Consider the following 24352-nt stretch of genomic DNA (forward strand, 5'->3'; position numbering starts at 1 on the left):
GTCTTATCTGAAAAACGGCACCTCCAACAATGCAACTATATTGGAGTGTTATCTACGTGAATAGTCTTGTCATGGTACTTGAACCCACTACCTTCTGACTCAGAGGCGAGAATGCTACCACTACGCCAGGTTGGCACACAGTTGCACTCCTGAAAAAACAGGCCTGCTCGGGAATGACTTAAGATCGGGTTATTTGAAATGTTTATGCCCCAGATCAGCAAGAGAGATATCTTAGCGTCATTGATACAAAGCATAGACTGGTAAAATGGGCAGACATGTGGCAGATGAAGTTTAATGTCGAGAAGTACAAAGTGATGCATTTTGTGAGGAAGAATGAGGAGAGGCAATACAAGCTGATAGTACAATCTTAAAGGGGGTGAAGGAACAGAGAGACCTGGAGGTTCATATAAGTAAATCTTTGAAGGTGGCCGGACAGGTAGATAAAGCTGTTAAAAAGGCATTCGGGATACTAGGCTTTATAAATAGGGCCATAGAATACAAAAGTCAGGAAATTATGATAAACCTTTATAAACACTGGTTAGGCCTCAGCTAGAGAACTGTGTGCAGTCTGTGCACCACACTTTAGGAAGGGTGTCAAAGCAAGGTTAAGAGGAGACTTAATAGAAGTTTTCAAAATTATGAGGGGATTCGATAGGGTGAACAAGGAGAATCTATTTCCGCTGGCGGGTGGGTTGGTAACCCAAGGACACTGAATTAAAATAGTTGTTAAAAGAAACAGAGGAGAGGAGGTGAGGAGAAATGTTTTCACACAACGAGTTGTTGGGATCTGGAATGCATTGCCTGAAAGGGTGGGGGAAGCCGATTCGCTAACAACTTTTAAGAGAGAAGTAGATAATTATTTGGGGAGGACAAGTTTGCAGGGCAACAGGGAGAGAGCGGGGGAGTGGGATTGATTTGGAAGCTCTTATAAAAGAGCCGGCACATACACGATGGGCCGAATGGCCTCCTTCTGTGCTGTATAATTCTATGATTCTAAGAATGTTTGGTTAGTTTTTGATCAGTCAGGTGTCTGATACATGTTTAAAATAATCCAAAAGAGATTGAGAATTCCACATACGAATGCCATCTACACAGGGAAATTTCTCTTTGTCCAGAATGGAATGTGCGGTCTCTCCTGGAGACCTAACTCTGCTTAACCTAATTCCGGACAGTATTAAACACAGGTTGGCAAGAACCGAGGCTTTGGAACCCCCAGCTTTAACCAACTAAAAATGCTTTGCCTGCTATTCAGAATAATGTCTGCAAAATGTCAAAATCGTTTTGTATGAAGAAGGACTTTGTATGGTAGGGATTCTGGAAGGATGAGATTGAATGGGCCGAAAGATCTTGTTCATCCAAAGCAATCTTGTGAGTACAACAAACCACTTACCAACAGATTCTTGCCACCTGGTGGTACAGTATTCCTGAAGTGATTTAGGAATCTTACAAACCTTGCTCCTACATTTCCTTGTTTTGAATCGCTCTAACAAAGGTGGGGTTTGTCAGTTCCTGAATCTACTACTACGAGAATCAAGAACACGGGGGCATAATTTTAAAATTAGAGTTAAGCCATTTAGGAGTGAAATCAGGAGGCAGTTTTCCACTCAAAGGGGAGTGGAAATCTGGAACTCTCTCCCCCAAAAAGCTGTGGATGCTGGATCCATTAAAATGTTCAAGACTAAGGTGGATAGATGTTAGGTATCAAGGGCTATGGGGCAAGGTAATTGGAGTTGAGGTACAGATCTTATTGAATGACAGAACAGGCTCAAGGGACTGAATGGCCTGTTCCTATAAGCAGTGTGTGGTAGTGCTGGTCAGACAAATCTTCCAAAGTTATTTACTAGAGGGGTTATTTAGACTAAATGGCATGATCAGTACACATAGCAGGTTCTGTACTGTAAACTGAGCTGTAGATTGGAGGAAGGCCGATTGCTGACACATTAGTGTAAACATTCAAATGCGGCGAACTGCCACATGTCCAGTGTTCCAAGCTTCAACTGCCACTTCACTCTATAGTTATTTATTACTGGAACTTTAGCTGGATCCCTCCCAATGTCTCTCCACTGTACTTAGTAATATTACTGAGACCTTATTTGGTGAAAACATGGTGAAAAAGAAACAAACTCCCACAATTCAATTAGTATCGTTTTATCACGTCCAGGTTTGACTATTCTCACTGGACTCCCCAGCTCCTCCCTATACAAACTGTAGACCATCCAGAACTCTGCAACGGATCCTCTCCTGCACCAGACTCCATGAGCTCATCACCCCTATCCTTCCTTAGCTCCAATCCAGCCACCCCACCCAAATGCCACCCCTCCCCACCCCACCCCAGCTCAATCCACCCCCCTCCCCCCCAATCAATGGATGAGTTTTCAGACAGTCTCCCTCTGCTCTCTGAAACTCCATCCTGAAGTCCCTCCATCTTGCCTCCTCTCTTCCACATTTAAAGCCCATCTTAACAGCTTTATTTTTAACTGCATTTTTGGTTACCTTTCCCCCCAGCTTCCTCAGCTCTCGCACCCATAACTCTGGCTCCCAGTCAGAGTTGTGAAGCGCATTGAGATGTGCTCCTGCCATGAAAAGCATAATATGAATCTAAAATTGTTGCTGCTTTATCTGTTTACTTCAGGTTCATTTTTTTTTCCAGTCAGCCTGGTGTCTGACACTTTCGACACAGAAACCCAAACCATGCTTAAGAGTATTCAAACCAAATAGAGTTCCATGCACCCCACCTACACATGGAAATCCCAGAGATAGATTGGTATGGAATGTGCACGTTCTTCCTAGAGGGATGCATTCTGATTACCTCTTTCTGGAAAGTATTAGGAGCAGATTGGCAAGAGCCAATAATCTGGGATACCAGAGTGTGTGTTGGGGAAACTGCTGGAGGCTAAAACCGCATAGCTTGCCATTGAGAGCACTGTCTGCCAAATTTTTCCATTGCTTATCTAGCTAGGACCATTGGCTTGCTGGAGCTGAGTGGAAAGAGTCCTTGCCCCCAGTGACTGGTCTGCTCTTCCAAGTCCTGCCAATGTGCCAGCTGGCCTTTGCTGTCACCTGCTTGGCTCAGGAACCGGACTACCAAGACTGCCACAGAGGACTGGCTTGATTCTGACATTCCACTGCCACACATGTCACCTTGGAGCCAGTTCAGCTTCCATGAGATCCTGCTTACTACCCCAAAGAGGATAGTGACTAGTTAGTCATTTGATACCTGACAAGCTCGGGTTTGAGTCCTCATTAGGTGGATGGTAGGTACCAGGAACTCCCTGTGAGCTTCCTAGTGGGCAGCTCAGCTTGAAATGCATGAGAGAATTGCCACCATCTTCCTGCCACAGCTTGGACATACATCACTTCCCATTGAGTGATGGTTCCACGAGTTGAAGGTGCGGCACTTAAGTAGCAGCTCCTTATCTCTCCACATGCTAATCAAGATGGATTCCAGGCACTGATATATGAACGGTATTCACAAACTCGGACTCAAGGTAATTCTTTCCAGCAGCTGTCGCCCCAAGCCTCAGAGTTTCCTCATCAGCTATCTGGTGGACATCTGCCTTCATCATTGTGGGAGGACATTTATAGGACAGCTTGTGATTTGCCAGCCACCTTGAGGTTCTCGAGGTCCAAAATCAATGCTTCAAACCGGGCTTACTTAGCACCAGGTGCTTAATCCAGGTCCTCATGTGAGGAGCCTTGGTAAATAGATGTGCCCGCTGCAAAGCAGAGTTCGCCTCCAGGGTGCTTAGCGACAGGTCAGTGTAGGCCGCAGCCCTCCCTCCCTGCAGCCACTTCATGTGTCAAAGTCTGTGAAATTGACAATTTTTAAAAAATTATCAAAGAATGTTCCACATCTGTGTTTACAACAACAACACAATTACATTTGTATAGCGCCTTTCACGTCGGGAGGATATCCCAAGGCGCTGGACAATCAGTGTTTCAGACCCGAGCTGGGGTTTGGGATCGGGGAAGGTGGAGGGCAGTGGGGGGAAGGAGGGTGATCGAAGGCATGATCGAAGAGGAGGGTCTTGAGATGGGTCTTGTAGGGGGCAAAGCGGAGGGACTGTGGGATGGAGTTCCAGAGGGTGGGGGCAGAGTGGCTGAAGGCCCGCCTGCAAATGGTGGGGCGGGTGAAGTGGGGGACGTGAAGCAGGCTGGAGTCCGTTGAGAGGAGGGAGCAAGCAGGATGGTAGGGTGTTAGGAGGTCGCAGAGGTAGGGGGGAGCAATGCCATGGAGGGCTTTGAAGTTGAGGACCAGGATCTTGAACTGTATCCTCTGTGTGATGGGAAGCCAATAGAGTTGGGCGAGGATGAGGGTGATAGGATCACAGAGCTTGATACGAGAGGAGACACGAGCTGCAGAGTTCTGGATGATCTGAAGCCTATGGAGGTAAGAGTTGGGGAGGCCGACAAGCAGGGAGTTAGCATAGTCAAGCCTGGATGTTTTGAAGGTTTTGTTGGTCTGTAGTGTGAGACAGTGGCGGAGCCGGGTGAAGTTGCGGAGGTATGGAAAGGCAAAGTGGGTCATGGCACGGATGTGGGGTAGAAAGGATAGTTGAGGGTCAAACAAGACATCAAGGTTCCGGACTGGCTTAGCAAGGTGGAGTTTGTATCCTTCGATGGTGATGCTGTCAGCGCCTGAGGTGAGGAGGTGCTGACGGGAACTAATCAGGAGAGCATTGGTCTTGTTGACGTTCAACTGAAGAAAGTTAGCTCTCATCCAGGACTTGAGTCTAACAGCAGTGGCCCCGGAGTCAAGGGTGGAGGCAGAGAGATACAGTTGGGTGTCATCCGTATACACGTGGAAGTTGACCCCATGACTGCAGTTGATATCTCTAAGATGCTTCACCAGCTGTTTATTCTCTTCATTGCTACACCATTCAGCATTGGCTAAATTCACCGCTCCTTGCTGGCTGTCCACCACAATTCCAACTGTCTCATTTTATATTGATAATTTCCTTCTACCTCTCTCCATCTTTTTAACTCATTTTCCATTTCTTTAAGTTTTTCCTGGGTCCCCAAATATCCTCTGCATATGGCGTACTTGACCAAAGATCTACAACTCTTTGCTCCTGTTTTTATTTCTCCCTGTGCTACCTGATCCTCTATCCATATCACTCCCTGTTCAAAGGTTTTGGTGACCCCTGGATGTTTCATTTCTAAATGATCAAACTTCTGCCGTGTTTTTGCATAAATCTTTCTCGTACTTTTGCAATCACTTTTTAAATGCTTCTCTCGTGTTCATCTCTTTGGATTTATCCATTTTAACTAAACACAACAGAAAAACTCTCCCTGAGTTTTTATCCTCACGACTCCCCGAGTCGACACTTCAACAAGACAACCTGAAAACTTCGCCAAGTTTTTTTTGTGACTCCCCGAGTCAATATCCCTTTCTGTTGGCCCCTGGGCCTTTCTTAGTTACTGATGACAATAATCTCTATCACTTGTCGGGTCGCTTCTTACAAATTCAATTTGTTGGGATTTCCGATCCCGAGGTTCAAATAATGACCTGACAATCCAGTTAAGGTGTAACAGAGATTTATTAATCAAAGTAACACATACAAAACTAGTAAAATAATACTGCCACTACAAGTAACAGAACTTATACTACCAGTTTTGGAGCAGTCGCGATGGTTTCAGCACACCTTCTCTCCATGGTTCGGCTGCCCTCTTTGTCTGATTAGATCTGCTGCCTTACTTGGTATTTATACTTTTTTCATCTAGGGATCTTCCCCCCTTCTTCTCCAATCAAGCATCTTAGCGCATACCCAACGTACTCGACCCTTGCACATCCTTGTACCCATATCTTCTAGATAAGCAGCCCCTTTTGAGACAAAGCAACTTGCTCATTATTCTTCAACACAGGACATCTTGCTTCTCCCTTCCAAAGCCGGAGCCTGTCTCTGCCTGGTAGAAACATTTAACATGATCATCATGTGTTCACAGAATACTAAGCAGCTTTACTTAGGTGAGCTCATGAATTTAGATTTCTTGGGCCCTTCTTGAAGCCTGTTCTATGCATTCTCTCACCATTACAACTGACTGACTGTTGGCCTTTCAGAACCAGGATGGCTTATTCTGACAATTCCTAAAATGTTAGTAAAACAGTTTCTTTCTCCCCTGTTTCCTACTGCCATGCATATATGGGTATTCGTATACACACGCATATATATATTCACTATTAATTCTTCGATTGCTTTTCTTACAAACTATATTAAATTCAATGTTTTCTAACAGGGAGCAGATAGATATTGAAGAGGAGGGACCAAGGACAGAGCCCTGAGGAACACTGAATGAGACCGTGCAGGTGCTAGAGGAAAAAACGTTTGTGGAGATGAAGTTGAGATGGTGTAAGAGGTACGATCCGAACCATTCAAGGACAGAACCATGAAGGTTGAGGTGAGAGGAGAGGCGGTGGTTGAGGATAGAGTGGTCAGCAGTATCAAAGGTAGCAGAGTGGTCAGGAAGACGAGGAGGCAGAGGGAGCCCTGGTCGTAGATGTTCAGAATGTCATTTGTCACTTTGACCAGAGCTGTTTCTGTGCTGTGGGTGGCACAGAAACCTGATTGGAGGGGTTAGTATAGGGAGTGGCGGGAGAGGAAGGAGTGAAGCTGGGAAACAATGACTCATTACAGGATCTTGGAAAGGAAAGGGAGGTTGGAGATGGTGCGGTAGTTTGAAAGGAGTGATGGGTCCAGGGAGAGATTCTTTTAAGGATAGGAGTGATGACGGCCATTTTTAATGGGATGGGAACAGTACCAGTGGACAGGGAGAGGTTTTTGATGTCTGTGAAGTAGAGGGACAAGGAGGTGGAGCAAGAGGTAAGTAGAGGGGTAAGGATGGGGTCGAGGGAGCAGGTGATTGGTTTCATGCAGGTTACAGTGGTGGTGAAAGAGGAGTGGGAGACCGATTCGAAGGTGTGGCAGGGGGCCTGGTTGGGAGAGGGGTAGCAGACGAAAGGGCAAAAGCAGCTGGAAGAATCCCCTCGACTTTGGATTCGGGGAAATCCAGCATCGCCTCGCGGGTGGCACTGGAGGTGAGAATGGGCGAGACGTGAGAGGGTGGGTGGAGGAGCCGGTTGGTGATGAAGCCTGGGGTTGTACTTGGGCTCCAAGATTGCCTTGGAGTAGAACAACAATTTAGCAGAGGCAAGGGTGGAGCAGTAAGATTTGATGGAGTCCAGCCATATCTGTCGATGGACTGCTAAGTTACATCCTTTGCTACCAAACGTGGTTGTTGCTGAAGTCTGTCAGTTAACCTTGGGACGTCATCCTGATGTGGTAGGCACTATATAAATGTAATTTTGTATTAACTGCTTACAAGAATAATTAAACTTTGCCCCCTTGAGGAGACCTATGTAAATCCAGCTTGTTTTGGTAAGCTGGGTATCTGATTCAGCACCCAGCTATGCCTCTACCCACAAAATATACAGTTAATTCACTTTACAGTATATTCTGTGAAGCGCTTTGAGACATCTCGAAGACATGGTAAAGCGCTATATCAAGTGCAAGAATTATTATTATTACCCCATGACCTAACTGCCGTGATGGTGGTGTGACTCATCTCCAGTTCTCACTTGGCCTATCTCCTTACTCCTCTGGTTCCTTCCGCTCCTTCGAACACCTTGCCATCTACCATCATGGAGTCCTGTAGCTCAGTGGTTAGAGCACTGCCTTGCAGGTGAGACACCTGGGTTCAATTCCAGGCAGAGGGCGAAACCTTGGGCAAGTTTCCTTACTCCACACAGAGCCTAATAATAATCCCTCCAAAACAAAACAAAAATAAATTGGTCATTTTCAATCCATGACGTTGTGGGACGCTGCTGTGCGCAATTGGCTGCCGTGTTTTGCCCACAAATATACAGTCAATTCACTTTACAGCATATTCTGTGAAGCACTTTTGAGACATCTAAAAGACGTGAAAAGCGCTATATCAAATGCAAGGATTATTATTATTATCCCTCCAATCTTTCCCTTATCCTTGTTTATCCTCGTTTATCCCCCCCCCAACCCTCTCCCATCTTCCTCTCTTTGACATCTCCACCCTTCTGTCTTCCTTCTGCCTCTGTTCTAAATGTCTCCTCATCTTCGACGACTTCAACCTCCACTGCAACCCTCTTACTCTCTCTGCTGACTTTTCCTCTCCTCTTAAAACTTCTCTCTCCATATCCATTCTGCCACCCATGTTCATGGCTGCCCGATCAATCGGGTGATTACCCAGGGCCTCAGCTTCTCGGACATCACTGACAAAGTCAGCTCAGACCACTAATTCATCTCCCTTAACTCCTCAATCCTTCTCCCCGTCACCCAACCCACCTCCATCTCCTACCGCCCCTGGAAAAAAATCTACCCCCACTCCCTCTCCACTGCCCTGGAGTCATCCCAACTCCTCAGTCCCTCTCTACCACTCTCGATGCCCTTTCCTCCCTCACCTCCCGAGCCACCTCCTACTCAAACAATTCACCCTGGTACACCAGCCGCATCTGCTCTCTCAAGGCACAGGTGCGTGCTGCTGAACACACCTTGCTCAAATCCAACTTAAAGGTCCATTAGAAGATCTGGCTAGATCACATCAAAATCTACCGCTCTGTCCTCTCCTGCACTAAATCGACCTTCTACTCCAAGATAACCTTGGAGGCCAAGGGCAACCCCAGAATCCTTCTCCACCACCAACCGGCTCCTTCACTCACCCTCTCATGCCTCACCCATCCTCTCCTCCAACTCCAAGGAGATGCTGGACTTCCTCGAAACCAAAATCAAGTGGTTTTGCTCAGCTGTCTCTGCGTTTCCAACTGCTCCCCCTCCCCATCTCCCCCTCACACTCCCACCCCTTCCCCCCCTCCCTCCCTCCACACCTTCAACCTTGTCTCCCCTCCTCTCTCACTATAATCATGACCAAAATGAAACACACCACCTGTTCCCTCGACCCCATACCTACCCCTCTCACCTCCCAGTTCCACCTCCTTGCGTTTCTGCTCACAGATATCATCAATCTCTCCTTGTCCACTGGCACCATTCCCAGCCCCTTGAGAACAGTCCCTATCCTCAAAAAACCTTCCCTGATCCCAACCTCCAACTCAGGTCCAAATCCCTGACTGTTTAGTACCTTGGGACGTTCTCCCGATGTGAAAGATGCTGTACAAATGTCATTTATTGTGGTTGTGTCAACAATCCCCAAATAAAATTGGTTTCTGGGACATTGCTGTGTGCAAATTGGCAGCTACGTTCGCCCACAAAATACAGTCACTACACTTTACAGTATATTCTGTGAAACACTTTGAGTCATCTCAATGACCCGAAAAGGTGCAATATCACATGCAAGGATAAGTACATAGAATGATACAGCATTTGACCCAACCTGTCCATGCTGATATTTATTCGCCACATGAGCCTTACCTATTTCCCTCTATTCCCTTCTCCTTAATGTATATATCAAGTTTCTTTTTAAGTAAATTGATAATAATAATAATAATAATAATCCTTGCATTTGATATAGCGCTTTTCACGTTGGGAGGACGTCCCAAAGCGCTTCACAGAACACACTGTAAAGTGAATTGACTGTATATTTGTGGGCGAACGCGGCAGCCAATTGCGCACAGCAATGTCCCACAAACAGTCGTAGATTGAAAATGACCAATTTATTATTGTTTTTGGTTTTGGAGGGATTATTATTAGGCTCTGTGTGGAGTAAGGAAACTTGCCCAAGGTTTCGCCCTGACTGGGATTGAACTCAGGTCTCTCACTTGCAAAGCGAGTGCTCTAACCACTGAGCTACAGGACTCCACAGTTGATTTTGCTTCAACCACAGATTCCGGTGCTGCATTCCACCCTTTGCAAAAAGAAGTTCCTTCTAAACTCCCTTTTAGATTTGCTACTTGCTGACTTATAATTATGCTCACTCATTTCAGCCAATAAGTGGAAACTGCCTATTAATGTTCACCTTATCGAATCCTTTTATAGTCTTATAAACACCTCTACTAGGTCCTCTTTTAATCACCTCATCTCTGTAACCCCTCATCCCTGGTAACATCCTAGTGACTCTGTTGATTACTATAGTATCTGCCAGTAGAACGGCAACCAGAACTGCACACGGTACTTCAAATGTACTCCAAATTCCAAAACATTTGCAAAAAAATTAAATGGTCGTATCAGACCTGGTCAGAATGGGACTGAAAGAGTAGATTATACTGTAGGTTCGTGCATTTTTACTCAACCTTCCAAACACTTCAGACTCAAATATAAAATAGCAATTAACCAAAGAATCGCAGGTATTGTGTTGGCAACTTGCTTTCTGTAATTCTGTACCTTTGAATTTTACAAGAGATACAGAAAATTAATTATGTTGCTTTGTCACTGAACAAAACTGATAGAATTTGAAAACATTTTCAGGCTTTAAACAAGTTAATGTTCATCTCCCATCATCCACATTTTCTCCTTTTCAAGGCCTGTTCTACATTGGGTTGCTTTGCCAGAATTAGTCCACTGTGAATTGCCAGGTTGTGATTTGTATCTGAAGTAACAGACAGCAGTGTGAGTGCGCATTCACTCACTGCTGAGTTTGGTTAGAAAAAGCATTTAAAATATTTACCCAAATTCCAGCTATTATAAATCAGCCAATAAATGAATCAGCCAGTTCCAGCCCACTACAAAGATCAAAGGAAACCTCAGTATTGCTTTGTGAAATCATCTGTCTCACAGTCTAATCTTACTGTACTATCCGTAAAGTACAATAAACAACAGACAGCTCAGTTCTCCCTCACAAGAGTTCAATAAATACTATTCTCACTTTCTTTGTGTTTGCAGAAAATGTTGCCTCTCAAAGGTTAAGTTTATAATTAAGAGATGAGTGTTCTTTCCTACCTTCCTGTGCCTCAGTCATCTCTTCAGCGTCTCTAACTCAAGGGCTTTCTTTGGCTGAACTGCTCAAGAACACTTTTGCTCTGCCTTTTACAAAGGTGGGAGGAGCCCATACCCTTAACCCTTTTATGATTGGGCGCTCAGAACCCTATCCCTTTCTTCAGTTACTTCTAATCACAACAGATGTTTCTTCTGACACAAGAATCCACAGTACATCTTAGAAGCCAGATAACTGCATCACCTCCTTGTAATTATCCAATAGCTATCACCATTGTAATAATTTTATTAATCAAATTAAATTACCAGCTGTAATGAACCAATAACAGGAAATGTATCAACCCCATTATTCATAGAATCATAGAATCGCACAGCACAAAAAGAGGCCGTTCGGCCCATCGAGTCTGTGCCTCTCTTTGAAAAGGACAATGTAATGTCAATCCCACTCCCCAGCCCTTTCCCCATAACCCTGCAAACCCATCCTCCTCAAATACCCGTCCATCGTGTTTTTAAAATTTGTTATCGAATTGGCCTCGACCACCCTTTCAGGCAATGCGCTCCAGATTCCAACAACTCACTGAGTTCTTACTGTAATAATGATTATAACAACAATAATAATCCTTGCAATTGGTATAGCGCCTTATCATGTCACTGAGACATCTCAAAGTGCTTCACAGGATTTATTGTGAAATGGAGCAAGTGACTGCATAGGCAAATGTGCAACACAATTGCAAATAATAATAATAATCCTTGCATTTGATATAGCGCTTTTCACGTTGGGAGGACATCCCAAAGTGCTTCACAGAATATACTGTAAAGTGAATTGACTGTATATTTGTGGGCGAACGCGGCAGCCAATTGCGCACAGCAATGTACCACAAACAGTAGTGGATTGAAAATGACCAATTTATTATTGTTTTGTTTTGAAGTGATTATTATTAGGCTCTGTGTGGAGTAAGGAAATTTGCCCAAGGTTTCGCCCTCTGCCTGGAATTGAATCCAGGTCTCTCCGAGTGCTCTAACCACTGAGCTACAGGACTCCACATGGCAGTGTCCCACAAACAGCCATGAAACAAGTGACTAATTTTATTTGGAGGATTGTTGGCCAGGACTCCGAGAGAAACTCCCTTCTATTTTTGAATAGTGCCATGCGATCGTTAACTTCCACATAAACAGGCAGACGGATCCTCAATGTAATATTTCATCCAAACGACGGTACCACCGACAATGCAACACACCCCTACCACTGCATTTGGGGTGTCATTTTAGATTATGTGAATTCAAGTCCTGACATAGGATGTGAACCCACAACCTTTTGACTCAGAGGCAAGAGTGCTACCATTAAGCCAAGCTGACACACTGTGACGCAGCAACGAGTATTATACTCGAGGTGGAGCCCAATCAGGACCCTGTGCATATTCAGCAATATACAATACAATCCTTGCATCTGATATAGTGCCTTTCACAGCAGGACGGTGTCTTAAAGTACTTCACAGGATCGTACTTGTAATTTATGCTCTATCCTATTAGTAATAAATGCACTGTGCTGATAGTTTCAGCCATCTGTACAATGGTAGCCCCAAATCCTTCTGTGTCATATCCTGTAGAATAAAATAGACATATCAATCGAAACCATAATATTTAATATGACTTACGCGAAGTATGAGTTATAGCCAAACTTGTATGTTAGATTCTATATGCCTAACACATAACAGTAAACAAGTACCTCGTTTTCCATGCTTGTTTCAACGGAGTACACTGTGCTGTGCATGTGGTACTTCAGCATTGCAGTCCGTAAGTGTGCATTAGGTGACAGGTGACAGACTTAATTTTCCGCCCTTGTTTCAAATGGAACACTGCACATGCGTACTTCAACGTAGCCAGTAAGTGCAGCAGCATACTTACGAGTACGGAGATGATTTGCATAGGATTTAGGATTATTTGAGATTGTTACAATTTAGCCGTTATCCAATTTATAAAATACGATTAGTGCAAAGAAATCAACAGTTTTCTTTGTAGGAAAGCAGTTCAACCACTACGAAAACTTTCAACCACTATGCCTTGAAACTCTGGAACACACTTCCTATATCCCTCCGCCTTGCCCCTTCCTTCCCAATCTTCAGGTCGCGCCTGAAGACCTTCCTATTTGACCATGCCTACGGTCACCTCCCCCGACTCGATTTCATGCTCTGCCACTGTCAAATGCTTTGGGACACTACCCTAAAGTGAAGGCCGCTGTATATATGCAAGTTATTATTGTTGCTGTGGGAAACTGAATAGGATTTAGGCGATTATTCGAGTTATAAAGTGATAACTTATGCGAGTTTTACTGTAATACAATCCCGGACAAGAAAAGAAGTTGTGCAGTGACTACTTCCTTCAGGAATTGAGTGCTCTTAGTCCACACCTTCCTGCACCTTCCCTATCTGGGTGCTTTGGGCAACAGGAAGCAGAAACATAAATGCTAGTGTTTAGTGGTTTACTGAGTGGATCGCAGAACCAAAATGGAGGGGAAATTAGGAATGGAAAATCAAGGATTAAAAACAAAGGGAAAATTGCACAGGAATGGTAGAAATGCAAAACACATTCAGGAATGAAAATCCTTAGTAACGGAGTGGAAACGTGTAAATGACTGACTGATAGAAAGGAAAAACTTATCTGTGGGGTTGGTCCCATTTGGTGATGTCATCCACAGACTTGGGGTTAATTTCCACACATATGTTGTTGACACCCAACTGTATCTCTCTGCCTCCACCCTTGATTCCAGGACCACTGCTGTCCTGACAGATTGTCAGTTTTCTCCAGTTGAATGTTGACATGATGGAGGCCTTCCTGCTTGGCTCCTATCAGTGCCTTTTCACCTCAGGCATCGACAGCATCACCATTCATGGGTGTTTTCTCCACCTTACAGAACAAGTACAGAACTTTGGTGACCTGTTCGACTCTTAAGTAGCTTTTAAACCGCACATCCATGCCATTACTGTCAGGAATGAGCTAACGAGCAATGGGAAGCCTTCAAGTAGGAGACAGTTCAGAGATAGAACAAGTACATTTCTACAAAGGGGAAAGGTAGGATATCCAAAACTCCCTGGATGGATAAGGAAATTGGGATTAAAATAAAATACAAAAAGGAGGCTTTTGATAAATGTCAGATCCAAAATGCAGGAGATAATCAAATAGAATATAGAAAGTACAGAGGAGAACTGAAAAAGGAAATAAGAGAGGCAAAGAGATTATATGAGAAAAGATTAACGGGTAATATAAAAGGGAACCCTAAGGTAATTTATAAGCATATAAAGAATAAAACATTAGTCAAAGATAGAATGGGGCCAATTAGGGGCCAAAGAGGAAATCTTCTTGTGGAGGCAGAGGGAATGGCTGACATACTGAATGAGTACTTTGCATCTGTCTTCATAAAAGAAGAGAATGCAGCCAATGCCATAGTAGCAGAGGAGTGGGGAGAGAAATTGGATAAGATAAGAATAAACCGAGAGGAGGATCTAAAAAGGTTGATGGTCCGAACGGGATGCATCCTAAGTTACTGAGGGAAGTAAGGCTGGAAATAGCAGAGGCTCTGGCCAAAATCTTCCTCTATTTTGCTAAATAGAATAAGAATAACTCACTTACTATCTAACAGGGCATATGGTGAGATAAGTGCCTCAATACTGTGAGCCCCATCTTATCTACAAGGAACAACGGTACAAAAGCAATATTTACTCCAGACTTTGAATGGTGTCCTTTTACATACATCAATAAAATGTTTTTCAAGTACAGAAAACCTGAACCCAAATACTGTATATTTAACAGTCATCAAGTCTTAAATAAGAAGATGCAAATTCATTCTCAGAATACAGAAATTGAACAAACATAGTTTTAATAGTTTTCATAGTTAAATTAAATTGATGAGTCATTTTGTTTTAATTCAAAATGTGAAGAGTAATACAGTAAATACTGTGAGCCCCATCTTATCTACAAGGAACAACGGTACAAAAGCAATATTTGGCAGTAAATACAGCCAGAGGTTCTTGGAAACTTATTTGGTGGCTTCAATGCATCAATGCCTTCTTGTGGTGTAAGCTCCTCATCAAGGTATCCCAGTAATTGACAGGTGATACATTCTGACACAAAAGAGTGGGAATGAAAGCCACAGAACCCTGGGTACCATAGCAGCATCATGGGAATGTCAACACCTCCTAATTCTCCTCGACAACAACAACAAATTATATTTAGCACCTTTCATGTCAGGAGGACTTCCCAAGGCAATGTATAGTCAGGGATTTGGACCCAAGGTGGGGATTGGGATTAGGAGGGGTTGAGGGCAGGAAGGGTAACAGTAGGATGACTGAAGGTGCGGTCGGAGATGATGTCTTGAGACGGGCCTTGAAGGAGACAAGGGAGGGAGCGAGGCCAAGGGACTGTGTGATGGAGTTCCAAAGGGTGGGGGCAGAGAGGCTGAAGGTTCGACCACCGATGGTGGGCTGACTGAGTGGGGGACATGGAGCAAGCGGTGTGTGGAGGGAGCGGATAGGTCGATATTAGTTAGAAGATCACAGAGGTAGAGAGGAGCAAGGCAGTGGAGGGCTTTGACGATGAGAATTTTGAATTCTATTTCTGGGGGATGGGGAGCCAAAGGGCCAGGCGAAGATGGAGGTAATAGGGTTGTGGAGCCCGGTGCAGGAAGAAGACGGGCTGCAGAGTTCTGAATGATCTGCAGCTTGTGGAGGGGAAGAGTTGGGAAGGCTGACAGATAGTTAGCGTAGTCAAGTATGGATGTGATGAATGAGTCAATGAGGGTATCTAAGTATTGGTAATATATACTAGTAAAGTGCAAATGTTGTCCACATTCCTGAGACAGTAAAATCTTTTCTTTAAATTGTCACTCACAGCCAGCACAATATAAAATGGAACGTTGCCCTTCACCGCAACACAATTAAAATAACCCAATATAAGTGAGGTGAGTAAACCACTTTAATCTCCATGGTATACATAAGGGAACAGAGGGGTAAAGGAGAGATTAGGAGGAGTGAAGGCTCACGCCTCGTGCAAACACCATCACAAACTAATTGGGCCAATTGGTGTGTTTCCATACTGTAAACCTTTTTGAATGTTTATGTAGTGTTCACACAACAAATAATATTGAGTTCACAAAGCCTGAGAAAAAGATTAATAATGAATTGTCCATTATATCCCATGTTCACAGAAATAGTTAGTGAAAATATTTTCTCTAGATTTGCCAGTGAGAGACTGAATGATACATTCGGAAGAATCCATGACTAGAATGAATTTCTATGTGGCAGACATTTTACATGTTAGACTCTGGCTGCAGCTGCTCAGGATGGGAGTGTGCACTATTTTTCAGGAAGCTGCTGTCTGCTCCTCAGTTAAAGCCATCCTGTTATTTCAGCACAATTCACTGTGACCATGAGTCACCCTCAGGTCAGCATTTTCAGTTCCTCCTGACATTTCATAAGTTGACACTTCTTCTTTCAGCATCACTATTTTAATCCAAATCTTGCAAGTGAGAGACCTGAGTTCAATTCCAGGCAGAGGGCGAAACCTTGGGCAAGTTTCCTTACTCCACACAGAGTCTAATAATAATCCCTCCAAAACCAAAAACAATAATAAATTGGTCATTTTCAATCTACGACTGTTTGTGGGACATTGCTGTGCGCAATTGGCTGCTGCGTTCGCCCACAAATATAGTCAATTCACTTTACAGTGTGTTCTGTGAAGCGCTTTGGGACGTCCTCCCGACGTGAAAAGCGCTATATCAAATGCAAGGATTATTATTATTATCTTAATTCTTGTAAAGCATTTGGCAGAATGTTACTAATAGTAATCATGCAGCTTCCTTCAATAGTAACTCAATAGTGACTATCCTCCTGGAGGAGGGAGGTCAGCAGAGTCTCCTTGGCTCCAGGATGATGTCCCGACAATGCAGTATTGGATTTGAGTAGATCCTCTCTCACAATCTTGGTAATCTGGTTCCTAAAACAGGTGCGATTGCAGAACTTCAAAGTACTTGTTAGGAGGACTTTGAGGGGCTGACCTGTCAGTGGGGCAGGGATTCTTTCCACTCGGTTCCTCTTCACCCTGTAAGCCAACATTTGAATGGATTAGGATGGACATGCACAGGAAGCTTGCCAGACATTGTTCTCAATGGCAACCTACAAGGTTTTATCTGGTTGAAGTCGAGCAGTTACCTCAAAGCCCAGGGCCCCAAGCCCTGGTTCGTGTCAACCTGCACCTTGTACTATCCCAAATTAGGAAAGCAGGGTGCATCGCTCTGGGGACTATGTACTCCATTCTAGAAAATGGAAATGTGGGTGTGGAACTCTCAGTCCGATTTGGATACTCTTAAGTATGGTGATGGCTGACCAAACAAAAGTGTTACTTTCCCCCTTTTGCTGTAACTTTTGCTTCTCTCAGTGTACCATACAATTACAATACAGTATAATTTACATTCATAAGAGTTTTTGATGCTTGGAGGAGGTTTCAAAACACTTAGCACAGATAGCTGTTCATCCAAGCCAAGGGGCAGTGGGGTAAAGATGACCAAAAACACGTATAAGTCTTTACCCAGTGAAACCCAAACTCAGGATGGTATTTGCTATTGGCAGTTTCTTCCCAATTCTTGCCACATTTGTATAATAGATGTAGTTCCATTCAGTGAGTCAACTAAATTAGTGCAGTGAAAGGCAGAACAAGTTAGGCTGCAGAGTATGGCTCTTGCACATCTCAGCCTGGATCATTTGGTAGCACTCTCGTCTCTGAGGAAGAAGATTGTGAGTTCAAGCCCCACTTTGGGACTTGAACTCACAGTGAAAGCTGACACTCCAATACAGTACTAGGGGAGCACTACATTGTTGACGTTGATGTCCTGAGATGTTAAATGGAGGTCCTATTTAGGTGGATGTTAAACTTCTTGTGACACTATTTGAAAAGAAAAGTGAGCTTCTCCTGGTGACCTAGTGAACAATTCCCCAGATAACATTAGTTATTCACTTGATAGCTGTTTGTTGCTATACGTGGAGTCCTGTAGCTCAGTGGTTAGAGCACTCGCTTTGCAAGTGAGAGACCTGAGTTCAATTCCAGGCAGGGCGAAACCTTGGGCAAGTTTCCTTACTCCACACAGAGCCTAATAATAATCCCTCCAAAACCAAAAACAATAATAAAATTGGTCATTTTCATCTACGACTGTTTGTGGGACATTGCTGTGCGCAATTGGCTGCCGCGTTCGCCCACAAATATACAGTCAATTCACTTTACAGTCTATTCTGTGAAGCGCTTTGGGACGTCCTCCCGACGTGAAAAGCGCTATATCAAATGCAAGGATTATTATTATTATTATTATAGCCTAATTGGCTCTACTATGTTTGCCTAAACATACTGTCCACTTTACGGTAAATCCTTTGAAGCACTTTGAGATATCTTCCTGACGTGAAAGGTGCTATATCAAATGTAACGCTTATAGTTATTATTGTATTGGTGCAATCCCAGTCTGCATTGCAGGCAGGAGATATTGGCCATTTAGTGCTTTAGGCCTATTACGAGAAATCTAAAAAGCTTTGTTGGATTTTTTTTTCTTCCATCATTCATTGCTATAAGCCCCTCTTGTATTGAATATTTCCAGCAGTTTAAATACTCTCTAAGCGGATGGTGTGATTCAGTTATAGTACACTGTAAAATTCTTCACTCAATTAGTACAAACCTCTCCAACATATTTGATATTGTTAGAAATAGCTGCAAGGCAGATGTTGCAGCACATGCATTTCTGTGTAGAACTTGTTAAGTGTGTACTGATGTGTTTATGCCATAAGAGCAATCATACATATGATGCTTATTATTTTGCTCTGCTAACCAGTTTACAAATTATCTCAGCAAATTCAAGAAGTTATTACATCACTATTATGACATAGCAATGGTAACAAACTAATTGTTTAAGGCAGGAGTATTCCATTAACCCATCTCGCTTCCCATCCAATGTTCCAAACATTTCTTCCATACCTCTATCTCATCATGCAGTAACTCTGAATCTTTTTAATTACAGAACTTATTTAGTTCCCTTTTGAAATCCTTTATAGTTCCTTGTTTCACCACCTGTCCTGGTAGTTTGTTCCACATGCATTTTGTCCTTCTACTAAAATACTACTTCTACACTTCCTTTTCACAATTGTTCTTGTTTTGAAGCACTGACACTTGTCCTTTTAAATTTAATCTGCTCCAAATTCTCCCTATCCTTCATAATTTTAAACAAATCTATCAAATCACCCTCAGTATTTTTGTTTCTCAAGAGAGAAAAGCCCTAAGGTAGCTAGTCTTTCCTCCTAGCTCTGTCTCCTTCAAAATTATTATTAAATTATTATATTATTAAATTATTATTGTTACATTTTAGAAATAATCTATTATCTACACTAATAAAGACGAAATGTCTGTCTGTCTGCCTAGAACACAATAACCAATTACCGTAGAGACATGATTTATACCTCATTGGAAAGGTCTTGCATGGGGAGTGTCATGGGCATATTTTTTTCAGGGATCTCCTATCGTGACCTAAACAAGCTCATCACGCATGTATGGACTCCAATAAGGAGTCCTCCCAAACAGGAGCCCCCCACCCACAGGAGTCTTCCCATTGAGACCTCCTACTGACTCCTCCCAACAGGAGTCCTCAACAAGAGTCCTCCCAAAAGAATATATGTGCAAGTATGTGAATAACGGATGCTAACGAGTTCCATAACACATTTTCTTAATCTTAAGGGAAAAAGATGCCTAAGAAGCGAAGATCAAGCCTTTCAAGGACAACTAAAAATGCCAGGCAAAAGGGAGAAGGACAATTAAATGAAATTGGTTGCAAGCATAGCTGCAATAGGTACAGATGTTTAATTAATAATCTGGAGGTTGTCTGGTGTATTCTGTGGAGTAACAGGGTCTTAAATATTATGCAGTACTTCTGATGTGGTCTCACCAAGGACATGATACTGTTTAAGTGGGGCATGTTACTTTAATGGTAAAGGTCCTGGACTAACATCTAGAAGTATTGAATCCTGCTTGGCAGTTCAGTGACTGGCCTACCCCTTCAAGTCCTGCTGACAAGCCGGACTGGCTGGTCTGCAATCAGCAAGGCCATGAAGTAATGTGGGCCATTCTGGTTCAGGAACTGGATTACTGGAGCCAAGGTAACCCACCTGATCCCAACCCAAAGCTCAGGTGTACATCCTTGGCTGTCCAGCGTGTTGGGATGTCCTCCCGATGTGAAAGGCACTATACAAATGTAATTTGTTGTTGTCTATCTCCCCAAGCTGGGTGGGGGGGGGTAAGGCTAAAGATAACAATTGCACCTTTGCTCCATGTGAAGTTGGCCACAGGAATTAAATCCAGGACCCATCTGGCATATATGGCTCTGTATCATACATGGCAGAATGTTTACTGAGCCAGTGAAGAAACTAAGCTGGTATCTCCTCGCCCCTTTTATAGAAACTTTTTTTATTATAGAAACGGAGTGAAAGTGCTAAAGCACTGTGAAACTTTGAAAGAAGATTTTACCTATTGTAATTTAAATGGTACGAAGCATATAACAAAACATACTTTCTCCTAAAAGCTAGGTTTAGTTCAGCTAGTAACCATTAGTACCCATTAGAGAAAGCAAGGTGTCAGTCTGGTTCAGTTGTTAGCTCTCTTGACACTGAGTCAGAGGATTGTGGGTTCAAGTCCCAAGTCGCGGCTTTGAACACATATAGACTTACACTCAGTGCAGTTGGTGTGCCATCCTTCAGGTGAGATGTTAAGCCAAGGTCCTGTTTGCCTAGTCAGGTTAAAGATCCTGTTTAGTTCAGTTTCTTCTGACTAACAATCTCCCAAATAAAATTGGTCATTCAATTTGTGACATTAATGTGCACAGATTGGCTGTTGTCATCTACAAAATGCACAGTCAATAGTCTTTACAGTATATCCTGTGTTGAAATTCAAGGATTATTAATTTTTCATTTTTAGAAGACTGGAATCTAAGGTGTAAAGTCATTACTGACAGGTTGAACTAATCTTGCAAGAACTTTCTTTAAATTCAGAAACCTTTCTATTTTATAAAGATCAGATTTAAATTAGACCTTTCGATACACCTGCTCATTTTAATACATTTAGTAAATCATAGGGTCACTCAGTATAATGTTGAGTTAGACAAGAGTTAATGTAAACACGCAATTAAACAGATTGGCAAGTACTGTTTTGCTCCTTCGTCATCTTGTTTATGGACAAAATTTGCATTTCTTCCCAAGTGATTTCATGCAGATACTCTGCACAATGAATGAACTCCTGTCTTTCCCGCGACAAGCAATGATGGACCCACTTTCAGTCAAGTTGAGTTGAATTCCAGAAGCTCTCAATACTGTCATTATTTTACCTCAAAACCCTGTGGTATAGTGGCTCAGTGTATTGTGCAACTACATTGTGGACTGACATTTCTACAAAAAGATATGTATGTAATATTAGCTGAGTGATGCCCTTGTTAAAAACATATGATCTGCAAGTAATCAGGGATTAACACAAATATCCGTTATGTTCTGTAAAAAAGAGAACCGATCCATTCAAAAGTGCTCAGTATTTTATCTTACTCCCTCCACCCTCAACTCTTATCTTTCTGCTCCACCTTTGACTCTGTCTCTCTCTGCCTCAACCCCAGCACCACTGCTGTCCTGATGTGCCTTTCAGACATCAAGTCCTGGACTAGAACCAATTTTCTCCAGTTAAATGGCATCAAGACAAAAACCCTCCTGCTTGGCTCCCGCTAGCGCCTTCCCACCTCAGGCTCTGACAGCATCACTATTCATGGATGCACTCTTCAGCTCTCTGAGCCAATGCGGAACCTTTGTGTCTTGTTTGACTCTCAAATACCTTGTAATCCCCCCATCTATGCCATGACCCGTTCCCCCACTGCCACAATATTACCCGCCTCCACCACTCGCTCTCCCCTCAGCTCTCCATTTACCGTGAGCTATGTCGCCCCCTAATGTTCACTTTTTGTAAAGCATTGTCCACCTGAATTATGAGCATGGCATGTTTCACTTCTCTACCACACCGCCCGAAACAAATCTCTTCTTTCAGCATCTTATCAAATGCTCTTTGAATATTCTTATAAGACACATCAAAGCATTACCTTTATCTATAGAGTTTTTCATCAAAGAACTCTGTTAGATTCGTCAAGTGAGATCTGCCTTTAACAAATCCATTGATTGCTGCACATCCTTCTTTTGTGCACCGATTTTCACTCTATCACACTCTGTTGTAAAAGCATCCGAGGTTAACTGGTGCCTGGTTAAAGTGGTTTCCACTGTATTTACATTCGTTACAGCACCTTTTTTCTTGGGATGGCATCTCAAAGCACTTCGTAGAGTCCTGTAGCTCAGTGGTTAGAGCACTCGCTTTGCAAGTGAGAGACCTGAGTTCAATTCCAGGCAGAGGGCGAAACCTTGGGCAAGTTTCCTCACTCCACACAGAGCCTAATAATAATCCTCCAAAACCAAAAATAATAAATTGGTCATTTCCAATCTACGACTGTTTGCGGGACATTGCTGTGCGCAATTGGCTGCCGCGTTCGCCCACAAATATATACAGTCAATTCACTTTACAGTGTGTTCTGTGAAGCGCTTTGGGACGTCCTCCCGACGTGAAAAGCGCTATATCAAATGCAAGGATTATTATTATTATTATCTGAACTGGAAAATGGAACCTTAGTTTAACATCTCATCTGAAGAAGGTACAGAGGCCACGACTGCTGTTGTCCCTCAATTGCCAGGAAGAAATCGAGTCCTAAAGCAACTGAACTTAGTTGGCAGATAACCTGCCTCTGCCGTGCATATATTGGCTGGAAGGCAGCCCACGTGGGGCCCGAGGGGTGTCCATCCTGAATCGCCTCCAGCTTCCTCTCCCACCACTCCCTATACAAACCCCTCCAATCAGGTTTCCATGCCGCCCACAGCAAAGAAATAGCTCTGGTCAACGTGATATTCTATCCATCTGGGACCAGGGCTTCCTCTGCCTTCTCGTCCTCCTTGACCTCTCTGCTGCCTTTGACATAGTTGACCGCTTTATCCTCCTCCACCGCCTCTCCTTCATGGCTTTCCCCTCTCCTACCTGCGAACCCCTTATCAACCTGTCCGCTCCCTCCGCTCACCAGGCTGCGGCTGCCCCACCATCGGCAATTGAGCCTTCAGCCTCTCTGCCCACACCCTTTGGAATTCCATCGCACATTCCCTTCTCCTCGATCCCTCCTTTGCCTCCTTCAAGGCCCATCTCAAGACGCTCGATCTTGGGCCATCCTCCCTCCCCCCTCCTGATCCCCCCCATGGCCCTGGTGCTGTTCCCCCCAGACTCTGAGGGGCTTGAACTGTGTGTGTGAGAGGGGGAGGGTGTGGGGGGTGAGGGGGAGGGTGTGGGGGGGTGAGGGGGAGGGTGTGGGGGGGTGAGGTTGTGGGGGAGGGTGGGCGGGAGTGTGGGGAGGTGGGGGGGTGTGGCGGGTGAGGGGGGGTGAGGGGGAGGGTGTGGGGGGGTTTGTGGGGGGTTGTGAGGGGGTGTGGGGGGGGTGAGGGGGGGTGTGGGGGAGGTGGGGGGTGTGGGGGGGTTGTGTGGGGGTGGGGGGGTTGTGGGGGGGGTTGTGGGTGTGGGGGGGTGAGGGGAGGGTGTGGGGGGTGTGTGTGGGGTGTGGGGGGTGAGGGTGTGGGGGGGGGGTGGGGTGGGGGGGGGGGTTGAGGGGGTGGGGGGGTGAGGGGGGGTGTGGGGGGTGAGGGGGGGTGTGGGGGGGGTGTGGGGGTGAGGGGGGGGTGTGGGGGGTGTGGGGAGGGTGTGGGGGGTGTGGGGGGGGTGTGGGGGTGTGTGGGGGAGGGTGTGGGGGGGTGTGGGGGAGGGTGGGGAGGGTGTGTGGGGGAGGGTGTGGGGGAGGGTGGGGGGGGGGGTGTGGGGGGAGGGGAGGGTGTGTGGGTGTGGGGGGGAGGGGGAGGGTGTGTGGGTGTGGGGGTGTGGGTGTGGGGAGGGGGAGGGTGTGGGGAGGGGGTGTGGGGAGGGTGTGGGGGAGGGTGTGGTGTGGGGGGTGTGGGGAGGGTGTGGGGAGGGTGTGTGGGGGAGGTGTGGGGGGGAGGGGGAGGGTGTGGGGAGGGGGGTGTGGGGAGGGTGTGGGGGAGGGTGTGGTGTGGGGGGGTGTGGGTGTGGGGGGAGGGGGAGGGTGTGGGGAGGGGGGTGTGGGGAGGGTGTGGGGGAGGGTGTGGTGTGGGGGGTGTGGGGAGGGTGGGGGGAGGTGTGGGGGAGGGTGTGGGGGGAGGGGGAGGGTGTGTGGGTGTGGGGAGGGTGTGGGTGTGGGGGGTGTGGGGAGGGGTTGTGGGTGGGTGTGGGAGGGTGTGGGTGTGGGGGAGGGTGTGTGGGGGGAGGGGAGGGTGTGGGTGTGGGGAGGTGTGGGTGGGGGGGTGTGGGGGAGGGGTTGTGGGTGTGGGGGGGTGTGGGGGAGGGGTTGT

General features: G+C 45.0%; 2 protein-coding genes across 2 annotated transcripts in view; one reads left to right on the forward strand and one right to left on the reverse strand.

Annotated features, from left to right (window-relative positions):
• Positions 1–10926, reverse strand: part of entpd1 (ectonucleoside triphosphate diphosphohydrolase 1) — a 36933-nt gene extending 26007 nt beyond the window's left edge. The window contains exon 1 of the mRNA XM_007910566.2: positions 10860–10926. Within this exon, the coding sequence (XP_007908757.1) occupies positions 10860–10878 (19 nt within the window). The 5' untranslated portion in view covers positions 10879–10926. The remainder of the gene's footprint in view (positions 1–10859) is intronic.
• aldh18a1 (aldehyde dehydrogenase 18 family, member A1) overlaps positions 1–24352 on the forward strand; it is a 77461-nt gene that overhangs the window by 2634 nt on the left and 50475 nt on the right. Inside the window, exon 2 of the mRNA XM_042336684.1 lies at positions 6238–6357. The gene's annotated coding sequence lies outside the window, so the exon portion shown is untranslated. The remainder of the gene's footprint in view (positions 1–6237; positions 6358–24352) is intronic.

Source organism: Callorhinchus milii, unplaced genomic scaffold (assembly GCF_018977255.1).
Source record: "Callorhinchus milii isolate IMCB2004 unplaced genomic scaffold, IMCB_Cmil_1.0 Scaffold7, whole genome shotgun sequence".
In the NCBI taxonomy this organism is placed as follows: Eukaryota; Metazoa; Chordata; class Chondrichthyes; order Chimaeriformes; family Callorhinchidae; genus Callorhinchus; species Callorhinchus milii.